The sequence below is a fragment of the Saimiri boliviensis genome, chromosome X, assembly GCF_048565385.1.
Source record: "Saimiri boliviensis isolate mSaiBol1 chromosome X, mSaiBol1.pri, whole genome shotgun sequence".
Classification (NCBI taxonomy): Eukaryota; Metazoa; Chordata; class Mammalia; order Primates; family Cebidae; genus Saimiri; species Saimiri boliviensis.
Genome location: NC_133470.1, coordinates 83516453 through 83529266, shown reverse-complemented (window position 1 = coordinate 83529266; position 12814 = coordinate 83516453). Strand labels below are relative to the sequence as shown.

Sequence of the window (12814 nt, the reverse complement as noted above, 5' to 3'; positions counted from 1 at the left end):
TTATACAAAATGAAATAAGCCAGACGTGGAAAGACAGATACTGTATGATCTCACTTATATGTGGAATCCAAAGAAATAAAACTCATGGAGAGTAAATAGGTAGTTGCTGGGGTGGGGAAATGGAATTTTGGTCAAAGGGTACAAGCTTTCAGTTCTAAAATGAATATATTCTGGATTTAATTTACGGCATGGTAACTATACTTAACAATACAGTGTACTTGAACTATTTGTATTATTGTATAGTACAATATTGTATACTTTAAATTTGGTAAGAGTAAATTTTAAATTTTCTCACTACATACACAAAATGGTAAATTCATGTGGTGATTAACGTGTTTAATTGTAGTAATCACTTCACAGCATATGTATGTGTCAAAATATAAAGCTGTACACCTTAAATATCTGTATATTACACCTCAATAAAGCTAGGGAAAAAATGGGCAAAAGAACTGCCATTCCTCCAGTAATGATATACAAATGGCTAATAAACACATGAAAAGATGTAAATATCATTAACCATTAGGGAAATGCAAATCAAAACTACAGTGAGTACCACCTCACACCCATTAATATGGCTACTATTAAAAAAAAAAACAGAAAATAGCAAGTGTTGACAAAGACGTGTAGAAATTGGAACCCTTGTACCCTGTTGATAGAAATGTAAAATGGGGGCCGGGCGCGGTGGCTCAAGCCTGTAATCCCAGCACTTTGGGAGGCCGAGGCGGGTGGATCACGAGGTCAAGAGATCGAGACCATCCTGGTCAACATGGTGAAACCCCGTCTCTACTAAAAATACAAAAAATTAGCTGGGCATGGTGGCGCGTGCCTGTAATCCCAGCTACTTAGGAGGCTGAGGCAGGAGAATTGCCTGAGCCCAGGAGGCGGAGGTTGCGGTGAGCTGAGATTGCGCCATTGCACTCCAGCCTGGGTAACAAGAGCGAAACTCCGTCTCAAAAAAAAAAAAAAAGAAATGTAAAATGGTACGGCCACTGTGGAAAATGGTATGGTACTTTCTCAAGAAATCAAGAATATAATTACCACATGCTTCAGCAGTTCCACTTTTTGGTATATTACCCAAATGAATTGAAAGCAGGGTCTCAGAGATAGTTGTGCAACCATGTTACTAGCAGCATTATTTACAACTCAGTTTCTTAGCCTTTTAAAAAAAATTTCTGCATTTCTCTCTTTATTAATTTCTTCTATTTGTGTTTTATTGTTGTATCGTTCTAAATTTTTGAGAGTAAATAGGTAGTTGCTGGGGTGGGGAAATGAAAACCAGGTTTATTTTCCATCTTGCTGGTTTTCTTTTCTTTTCTTTCTTTTTTTTTTTTTTTGAGACGGAGTTTCGCTCTTGTTACCCAGGCTGGAGTGCAAGCGATCTCGGCTCACCGCAACCTCTGCCTCCTGGGTTCAGGCAATTCTCCTGCCTCAGCCTCCTGAGTAGCTGGGATTGCAGGCACGTGCCACCATGCCCGGCTAATTTTTTGTATTTTTTTTTTAGTAGAGACGGGGTTTCACTATGTTGACTGGGATGGTCTCGATCTCTCGACCTCGTGATCCACCCGCCTCGGCCTCCCAAAGTGCTGGGATTACAGGCTTGAGCCACCGTGCCCGGCTGGTTTTCTAATAAATACATTTGAGGTCATACATTTTCCTCTTCAGTTTGGCCCCACAGGTTTTGATGTATACATAGTACAGTAGTTCTGATGTTTTTTGTTTGTTTACTTATAAATCATTTGTACTTTCCATTTTTATTTTTCTTCAACCCAAGCGTTATTTAGAAGTGCATTTAAAAATTTAAAATTTTGAAATTTCCTGTTGTTTAGATTTGAGGGAGGGACTAGTATGTTAATTTTTAACACTACATTATGGTAACTGATTGTGGCCTGTGTAATATCAGCCTTATGGATTTTTAAAATATTTCCTTTGCTACCTAGAACAGGAGTCCACAAACTATAGCCTGTAGGCCAGATTGGCCTGGGGCCTGTATTTGTAAATCAAGTTTTGTTGGAACATAGGTACATCCATTTATTTACATATCATCTATGACTCCTTTCCAGCTATGATTGTAGAGCTCAGTGTTGTAATAGAGACCCTGTGGCCCATACAGCTTAAAATATTTACTATCTGGTCTTTACTTCAAGAGTTTGCTGATCCCTGACTTAAAGCGTAGTCAATTTTCACAGCTTTTTCATTTGGTTTGGAAATATGTATATTTTCTCTTGGATATAGTTTCCTTATATCCCTGTTAGAATAAGCTTAAGTTGTGTTATACCAATCCTTATATCCTTCATTGTGGTTTTGATTATCAATATCTGAGAGAGATGTGTATAAACTTCCTATCACAACTAAATTTGTCCACTTTCATATTTTAGTGTCCTTTGAAGCTGTTTTTTTAAGTGCAGTGTTGACAGTTCATAACTATTAAACTTCTCTGCTGCTTTGCCTTCACACAGTATGAAATAGTCCTATTTATCCTATTTATTTTTTATTTATGCCTTGAATTCTTTCTAAGAATATTATTGTTCTGGTCAGGATTAGATTCAGCAGCATATAGTAGAAAAAAATTTAAATTAGAAATAAAAGTAGTTTAAACAAGAAATATTTTTTGGGGGGAGTAAAAGAAGTCTGAAGATTGATCTCTGGGCTCTGCAGTGTCTTCAGGGACCCAGGCTCCTCTCTTCTGCTTCACCATCTTGGTATATGGTTTCCATCCTAAGGTCCCTTCATGGTCCACGAGACTTCTGGAGCTCCAGCAAGCACATCTCCATTGAGGGCCAGAAGGAAGAGGAAAGGTAGGAAGGCATAAAGGGGCCTGTCCCCCAGCTCAACTGACTTCCAATAAGTGACATTCCCAGAAGTCCCAGAAAGCAATTCCACTTCTATCTCACTGGCAGAACTCAGTCAAGTGGCCATACCTAAGCTACCAAGGAGACTAGGAAATCTAGTCTTTTTCTTCAGGTAGCTCTGTCTTTGCTAAACATGGACATTCTGTTATCAAGGAGAAAGGTGAGAATGCACATTTGGAACAGGCAGCCGGCAATCTGCCACTGCCTGTTGTGTATTATAGTTCTTGTTAGCATTTGTTTGCCTGTTAAAACTTGTTCCATTCTTTTATTTTTGACCTTCCTCAGTTATTTTGTTTTAGGTATGCCTCTTATAAAATATAGAAAGATCTTGAGTGTTTTGGTTTTAAACAATCAGAATATTCGTCTCTTAATAGGTGAATGTCATACATTCATTTTATTACCATTGCTGATATATGTGGCAATATTCCTGCCATTATCGTTTTTGGTTTCTGTTTGCTATGCTTTTAAATTTTTTCCCTTTCCTGTCACTGGCACTGATTGAGTTTCCTGTTGTGATTTTTCTGTTTTAGGAATTGTCCTTACTAAATCAATTTTTAAAGTTATTATTTTATTAAATAATCTGTTTTGAAATATTAGATTTACGGTAAAGTTGTAAGACTAGTATTAAGGATTCCTGTATATGCCTCACCCAGGTTTCCCAAATGTCAGTATTTTGTCACATTTCTGTTGTCATTTTTTCTCTTTATAGTATGGATTTTTTTTTTCCTGTACCATTTGAGAGTAAGTTGCACACATGATGCCTCTTCAGTAGGCATTTCCTTAGGCATTTCTTAAATAACCAGAATATAATTGTCAGGAAATTAAAATCCATACAGCATTATTATCTAATCCATAGATAGTATTCAAATATTATCACCAATTTTTCTAATTACATCCTTATAACAGAAGAAAAAAACCTTTATTCCAGGTTCACATATTGCATGTGATTGTCTTGGATATTTAGTCTCCTATGATTTCAAACAGCTCCTGTGTCTTTTGTGACCTAAACAGTTTTGAAGACTATTAAAGGCCAGTAATTTTGGAAAATGCCCTTCATTTTGCATTTCTTCGTGTTTTATCATGATTAGATGTAGATTATGTACTTTCGGCAAGAACGCCACTGAAGTTATGTTGGTTCTTTTGATGATTTGTATAAGGAGGCACATGATGTCAATTTGTTCCATTACTGGTGATTTTAACTTTGACCATGTGCTTAAGGTGGTGCCTGATAGGTTTTTCCACTGTAAAGTTAATTATCCTCTTTGATATTAATAAACAGTTGGCCTTCCATATTCATGGATTCTGTGTCCATTGATTCAACCAACCCTGGATTAAAAATATTTGGGAAAAAAACTGCATAAATGCTGAACATGTAGAGACTTTTTTTTAGTCGTTATTCCCTACACAATACAGTATAATAATAATTTTTTTTGAGACAGGGTCTTACTTTGTCACCCAGGCTGGAGTACAGTGGTGTGATCATGGCTTACAGCAGCCTTGATCTCCAGGGCTCAAGTGATCCTCCCTTGTCAACCTCCCAAGTAGCTGGGACTATAGGCATATGCCACCATACCTGGCTATTTTTTTTGTGTGTGTATTTTTCATAGAGGTGGGGTTTTACCACGTTGCCCAGGCTGGTCTCAAACTCCTGGGCTGAAGTGATCTACCCATCTCAGCCTCCCAAAGTGCTGGGACTACAGGTATGAGCCAGTGCACCCAGCCTGTATGAGGTATTGTAAATAATCTAGAGATGCTAAGTAATCTAGAGAGAATTTAAAGTATACAGGAGGATGAGGTTATATGCAAATACTGCACCCTTTCATATCAGGGAATTGAACATCATTTGGTGTCTGTGGAAGGTCCTGGAAGCAATCCCCAACAGATACGATGGGATGACTGTATCTTGTAGGGAGTTTTAGCGTTCATCAATTCGTATTTCCTGAATTACTTATTACTAAGATGTTTGTCACATGGCAGTGTTCTAATTCCATCATTCCTTCAACTACTAGTTGGTGTTCTACTTTAAGAGTTTTCTCTTCTGATTATTTGTTCATTTATTTATTTATATTAATGTGAACACCTGGATTCTTTTTTTATTCAATGGGTTTTAATCCATTACTATCATTAGTTATTTTGAGGCACTCATCGTTTCAGAATTGGCTAGTGGAAGTTTTTCCTGTGTTCTTTTGACCTACTCCCATCTTTCTTTGAGTACTACCTGATTTTCTAGCACAAGTAGATGTTCCAGGTTTGTCTCATTTTTTCCCTCTGCCCAGCCTGGATTCATTATTTCTCCAAGGAGCCTTGGTTCCTTTTTTTTTTTGTTTTGTTTTTTTTTTAGATAGCTTTATTGAGATACAATTGACATGATAAATTTCACATGTTTAAAATATACGATTTATTAATAGGTTTTGATATTTATACACTTGTGAAACCACTGCTGTAATCCAGATGGTGAAAATTTCTGTCACCCCCAAACATTGCCTCGTGCCTTTTTGTAATTCTTCCCTTCCATCACACCCTATCACTTCTCCAACTACAGAAAACCCTGGTCTACTCTTACTAGAGACTGGTCTTCATTTTCTAGAAATTTTTGCATATGGAATCATAGAGTATGTACTTTTCATCTGTCTCCTTTCATACACCATAATTATTCTGAGATTCAGCCATGTTGTAGCATGTATCAATAGTTTGCCCCTTTTATTACAGAATAATATTAAATTGTATATATACTACCACAATATGTTTATCCATTCACCTGTTGATGGATATTTGAGTTATTTATAGTTTTTGTCTATTACAAATAAAGCTGCTTAGAACATTTGCATATTGGTTTTGGTATGGATATATGCCTTTTCTTTCCTTGGGGAAATACCTAGGATGACACTGGCTGAACCTATGGTAGACATGTGTTTGATTTTTTTATGAAACTGATAGACTGTTTCCCAATACTGCCTGCTAGGATTTTAATTGGGATTATGTTGAATCTTTAGATTCATTTTGGGGAGAACTAACATATTAATAATATTGAGTCTTCCAAAGTGCGGACATGGTAACATGGTATATCTCTCTATTTATTTAGATCTTTAATTATCTCAGTAATGGTTTTTAGTTTTCAATATACAGATCTTCCATATCTTTTGTCATATTTATCCCTTTATATTTCATGTATTTATGTTATTGTAAATATGATTGTATTAATTTCAATTTCCTATTGTTTACTGATACTATATAAAATATAATTCATTTTTGTATATTGAGTTTATATCCTACAACCTTGCTAAATTCAATTAATTTTAACAGCTTTTTTGAAGGGCCCATTGGATTATCTACAGGTGATTATGTCATCTGTGAATAAAGGTAGCTTCACTTCTTTCTTTCCAATGTGGATGCCTTCTGTTTATTTTTCTTGCGTTATTGCATTGTTAGAAGCTCTAATAAACTGTTGAGTACAGCTGGTAAGAGTGGTCATGGTAACTTTGTTCCTAATGTTTGGAGAAGTTATTTACTCTTTCACCATTAAGTATGATGTTACCTGAAGATTTTTCATAGATTCCCTTAATCAGTTTGAGGAAGTTTCTTCGATTCCTAGATTGGTAAGAATATGTTTTCAATAAAATTAGATGTTGTATTTTGTCAAATGTTTATCTCCTTTATAGACTAATTAGCTGTAGTCTTTTGTTATTTTGGTGATTGCTTTAGGGTTTTTCACAGGGTCTGTCAACATTGTCACTATTGACATTTTGGGTCATATAGTTGTGTGTGTGGGTGGGGATGGGGGGTGCCATTCTGTGCATTGTTGAATGTTTAGCAGTATCCCTAAGCTCCACCTACTAGGTACCAATAGCCAATTGTCACAATCAGAAACGTCTCTAGACTTAGCCAAATGTTTCCTGCAGGGAAAAATTATCTGTGTAATTTTTTGATATACCACTACTTTATAGCATTTGTTGCATGTCACAGTCTGTCTTCAAATGATATTTTACTAGTTCACACATAATATAAGAATCTTGCGCCGGGCGTGGTGGCTCAAGCCTGTAATCCCAGCACTTTGGGAGGCCGAGGCGGGTGGATCACGAGGTCAAGAGATCGAGACCATCCTGGTCAACATGGTGAAACCCCGTCTCTACTAAAAATACAAAAAAAATTAGCTGGGCATGGTGGCACGTGCCTGTAATCCCAGCTACTCAGGAGGCTGAGGCAGGAGAATTGCCTGAACCCAGGAGGCGGAGGTTGCGGTGAGCCGAGATCGCACCATTGCACTCCAGCCTGGGTAACAAGAGCAAAACTCCGTCTCAAAAAAAAAAAAAAAAAAGAATCTTGCAACATCATACTTTCATTTCTCCCCTCCTGGTCTTTGTGCCACTGTGTTCACACATTTTACTTGCATGAATGTCATAAGCTTTAATTTAAATCGTTTATTATCTTTTCAAGAAATTTAAATAAGAAAAGTCTTTGTATTTAACTATATGGTTAACCATTTCTAATGCTCTTAGTTTCTTTGTTTACATCTGGTATCATTTTAAGATCTCTAGAGTTCTCTTCCTATGTAGTTCTTTCCTCCATAGTACTTTACCTTGCAAACACAAGCTGTATTAGCCTTCCCAGAGCCTCAGCTCTATTTCCTCAACTTGGCATCTGCCAAATTCTATTGGTTGGTTCTCCTCCCTGTGCTTCAGCTTGGAAACTTTCTCCAGTTTACCTCTGAGTTCAACTTGATAACTCCAATTCTATTTTGGTTCATTCTAGCGTTCTCCTTTTCCATATTTGCAACTTTTTCCTTAAAAAGAAAGATGCCTTGCTTCTGCTATCCACAATGTTTACTTGTTACTCAGCCCTAGAATATACAGAAAGTAGTTTCAGGTTGCTAATCTATATCACCGTGAAAGAAAAACCTACTAACTAGAAATCAATACTTGTTGACAGTTCTTTTTATTAAGCTTTATTGAGGTGTAATTAACATGCAGAATTGCACATATTTAATGTATACATTTTCATGAATTTGGACATATGCCTAAGAGTATATACTCAAGATAGTTACTTGGATTCAGTCTTTTTCCCCTCTGACCACTTCAGTGTGGTTATATGATTCATTTGAAAATTTTTGCAATCTACCCATCTGACAAAGGGCTAAATATCCAGAATCTACAAGAACTAAAGCAGATTTACAAGAAAAAGAAACAAACTCCTTCAAAAGTGGGTGAAGGATATGAGCAGACACTTTTCAAAAGAAGACATTTATGAGTCAAACAAACATATGAAAAAATGCTTATCATCACTGGTCATTAGAGAAATGCAAATCAAAACCACATTGAGATACCATCTCATGCCAGTTAGAATGGCGATCATTAAAAAATCTGGAGACAACAGATGCTGGAGAGGATGTGGAGAAATAGGAACACTTTTACACTGTTGGTGGGAGTGGAAACTAATGCAACCATTGTGGAAAACGGTGTGGCGATTCCTCAAGGATCTGCAAATAGAAATTCCATTTGACCCAGCAATCCCATTACTGGGTATATATTCCAAAGGATTATAAGTTGTTCAGTTATAAAGACACATGCACACATATATTCACTGTGGCACTGTTTACAGTAGCAAAGACCTGGAACCAACCCAAATGCCCATCAGTGGTAGACTGGACAAAGAAAATGTGGCACATATACACCATGGAATATTATGCAGCCATAAAAAAGATGAGTTCATGCACTTTGTAGGGACATGGATGAATCTGGAAACCATCATTCTCAGCAAACAGACACAAGAACAGAAAACCAAATACCGCGTGTTCTCACTCATAGGCGGGTGTTGAACAATAAGAACACATGGGCACAGGGAAGGGAACATCACACACTGGGGTCTGTTGGGGGGTGGGGGCTAGGGGAGGGACAGCAGGGAGTGGTGAGGTTGGGGATGGATAACGTTGGGAGAAATGCCTGATGTAGGTGACGGGGGGATGGAGACAGTAAACCATCATGGCATGTGTGTACCTATGCAACAATCCTGTAAGATCTGCACATGCACCCCAGAATGTAAAGTGCAACAACAAAAAAGAAAAACAGGTTTTTCTTGTTTGTTTTCCATTTTAGGATTTTTTTTACGCATACTTTTTTACCCTTTACAGTATATGAAACATCAACATGGTTCCAAAAGTCAGACCTATATATAGTTTATTTTGTATAGACTAAGATATGAATCTAATTTTCTCTCTTTCTAAATGGCAATCCACCTGTTCCAAAATCACTGATTAAAAAGTTTATGTTAGGCCAGGTGCAGTGGCTCATGTCTGTAATCCTGGCACTTTGGGAGGCTGAGGCAGGTGGATCACCTGAGGTCACGAATTTGAGACCAGCCTGGCCAAGTTGGTGAAACCCCGTCCCTACTAAAAATACAAAAATTAGCTGGGCATGGTGGTGGTTGCCTATAATCACTGCTACTCCGGAGGCTGAGACAGTAGAATTGCTTGAACCCGGGAGGCAGAAGTTGCAGTGAGCCAGGATTGCACCACTGCACTCCAGCCTGGGCAACAGAGCAAGACTCCGTCTCAAAAAAAAAAAAAAAAAAAAACAACTTACCTTCACGTCAGCAATTTTACATGCCACCTTTTGCCATACACGAAAGCTCCCTATTCACTTGGATCTATTTCTTAACTTTCTGTTCTATCTGTCCATTTAATTACCATCACATTAATTATAGCGGCTTTATTGTGTGTTTTATTATCTGTAGGGCTAGTCTCCATCGTAGCTTTTCTTTTTCAGTGTTTCCGCAGTGTTTCCCTGACTTTTGTTTGTTTGTTTGTTTTGAGATGGAGTCTTGCTCAGTCACCCAGGCTGGAGTGCAGTGGTACGATCTTAGCTCATAGCAGCCTCTGCCTCCCGAGTAGCTGGGATTACAGGCACGCACCACCACTTCTGGCTAATTTTTGTATTTTTAGTGGAGACAGAGTTTCACCATGTTGCTCAAACTGGTCTCAAACTCCCTACCTTGAGTGATCTGCCCATCTCGGCCTCCCAAAGTGCTGGGATTACAGGCATGAGCCATTGTGCCCATCTGAGACCCTGACTATTCTTACATATTTAGTTTTTCATGTGAACCTTACTATCAGCTTGTCTAGCTCCAGATAAAAACTTTTTGATATTTCTGTTGAGACTGTGTTAAATTTATAAATCTGATGTTGCATCATCCCATCCAAGAGCACTGGCTGTCTTTCCATTTGCTGTAGTCTACTTTGGTGTCTCTCAGGAGTGTTGTTTTTCTCATATAGGTCTTGCTGAAATTTATTCTTAAGCATTTATCTTCTTTTTGCTTTTGTGAATGGTTTTTTTTTATACTACATTCTCTGTTTTTTGCTTGTATATTTGAAGGCTATTATTTCTGTATGTAAATTTTTACCTTCCTGAATTCTTTTATTCTTTGAGTTAATTATACCTGTATTTCTCTAGAGCTTTCCAGATAAGTATCACATCCCATCTGTAAATAGTTTTACTTACTTTCCAATTTCTAAACCTCTAATTGATTTCTTAAATATAACGGTATTACCTAATATCTTCTTTAGAATATTATATTGTAGTGGAAGCAGTAGATATTCTTGCTTTGTTTGTGATCCTCATGGAAATTCCTGTAGCATTTCTTCATTAAGAAAGATTCTGTATTCAGGAATAAAGTATATATCCTTTTCATAATAAGAAAGTATCCATAAATTCCCACTTTTCCCATTTTATTCTGTTTTCATCAGGAATAGGTATTAGGTTTTGCTAAGTTTTTCAGTATCTGTGAAGGCAATTATGATTTTCCTTAGTCCTACTAATATGGTGTATATTATATTTATAGATTTCCTACTATTGAACCAACCTTGTGTTCCTCAAAAAAATCCTACAAAATTTTATGTATCTTAATGTGATATAGGATTATTTTTGCTAATATTTTATTTAGTACATTTTCATCAATAATCATATGTGCTATCAGAAATATTCTTTTTTTGTACTGTCTTTATCAGGTTTAAGTATGTATATTACACTTGCTTTAGAAGAATTGTTTGGAGTTTTCTTTCATTTTCTAGGCTGTGACAGAATATATGTAGCAGTGAAGCAATCAGTTCTTTGACAAGTCCCCTATAAAATCAACTAGGCCTTTTTGTGTGGGATAGTTTCTTGATAAGTTTCTCTATTTCTGCTCTGAGAATTTATCTGTTTATGCTTTCTTTCTGTAATGGGGCCAATTTTGGTAAAGTATAGTTTTCTAAGAAATTATTCATTTTGTATGTTTTTCAAATTTATTACACTGAGATCTCTCTTTCAGATAGCCTGTCATATTTTAAATGTCTTGTATTTCAATAGTTATCTCCCTCTTGTCATTTCGTATTTTGTATATTTGTGCTTTTTCTTTTTTCCCTTGGTTATGTTAGTCAGTGGTGTGTCAATTTTGTTGTTTTTCCCTGAAACACTGATTTTTATTTAGTTATTTTTTTCTATTCCCAACTTTACTACTTTTTCTTTTTGTTCGTTATTTCTTTCCTTATGCTTCATTCTGGTCATTTTCTTCTGCTTTATCTTAGCATTTGGAGTTTGGAATTTAATGAGTATGTATTTTTTTTTCATTATTACTGATATAAGTGCTTAAGGCTATGAATTTTCCACTGATCTTCGCTTTAAATATATCCCATAGACACTAAGTAGTATTTTCATTTTTTTAAAGTTCTTTAATTTTAGTATGCACACATTTTGCTTCCTTTCATTGGTATCATGGTGTAGCTATTCTAAAATGATCCTGCTCCCTAACGCCCTCAGAATGAAGTCCCAAACCTGAAGCCCTTCATGGTTTGCATATTTCTCCAGCCATGTTCTCTCTGTGTCATATGCTTACTCTGCCTAGAGTTTCCGTTTTCCTATACCACGTGGCCAATGTCTAGTCATTTTTGAAGATGAAGATTAAACTTACGAATCCTTCTCTGATAATTCTGAACCCCTGATAGCATCCAGTTAAGCATTCCTCGTGGAAACTTAATAAAATCTTATACTTCCTTTTTGTAATGCATACAACATTATATTTTAATATTTTGTTTTTCTACTAACATTGTAAGATCCTTTAAAGAAGGTTTGCCTTTTTATTACTGTTCCCATGGTATTCAGTAAATATTTGTTTAATGTTCCTTTAGCTGTAGATTTCAAAACTAGTATTTTAAGATACACATTCTGACCTGTGAGCTCTAGCATACTCTAGAGCTTCTTTGTCATACACTTTGTTTGGTTGGTTGGTGTTAGCTTTTCAATTGAAGTGTAACAGAAAAGTAGACAGATTATAAATGTCCAGCTCAATCAATTTTCACAAAATGAAGACACCTCTGCAACCACAACCCAGATCAGCTCTGTGAATTTTTACAAAGTGAACATGCCTGTGAAACTGTACTATATATCAAGAAACAGAACCTTACCAGCTCTCTAGAAGCCTCCTTTGTGGCTCCTCTCAATTATTATCCCCTCCTTTTTTCCCCAAAGGTAACCATTATCCTAATCTCTAACAATACAGATTAATTTTGTTTGTTTTTGAATTTTATATAAACAGGAAAATATGGTAAGTACAACTTTGTGCATGGCTTCTTTCACTCAACATAATGTCTGTTATGTTGCATATCAGTAGGTAGTTCTTTTTTTACTGCCGTATAATATTTCATTGTTGGAATTTACCATGATTTACTTATATATTCTATTGTTAGGCTTTTGGGTTGTTTCCAGTTTGGGACTCTTATGAATAAAGCTGCTATGAAAATAATCTGTATATGTGCCTCCTATTGCACATGTGAACGCATACCTTTTCAGTATGTATATCGAAGTGGAATTGCTGGGTTATCACTAGTAGAATAGTTTCCAAGTTACCATACAAATTCACATCCTTGCCAACAGTGTATAAAGGTTTTCATGGCTTAACAGCTTTACTAACAATTAGTATTTTCTGACTTTTTCATTTTT

At 36.3% G+C, this 12814-nt stretch overlaps 1 protein-coding gene across 1 annotated transcript in view; it reads left to right on the top strand.

Moving 5' to 3' along the window:
* Positions 1 to 12814, top strand: part of BRCC3 (BRCA1/BRCA2-containing complex subunit 3) — an 80095-nt gene that overhangs the window by 40943 nt on the left and 26338 nt on the right. Inside the window, exon 8 of the mRNA XM_039464082.2 lies at positions 2721 to 2795. Within this exon, the coding sequence (XP_039320016.1) occupies positions 2721 to 2795 (75 nt within the window). The remainder of the gene's footprint in view (positions 1 to 2720; positions 2796 to 12814) is intronic.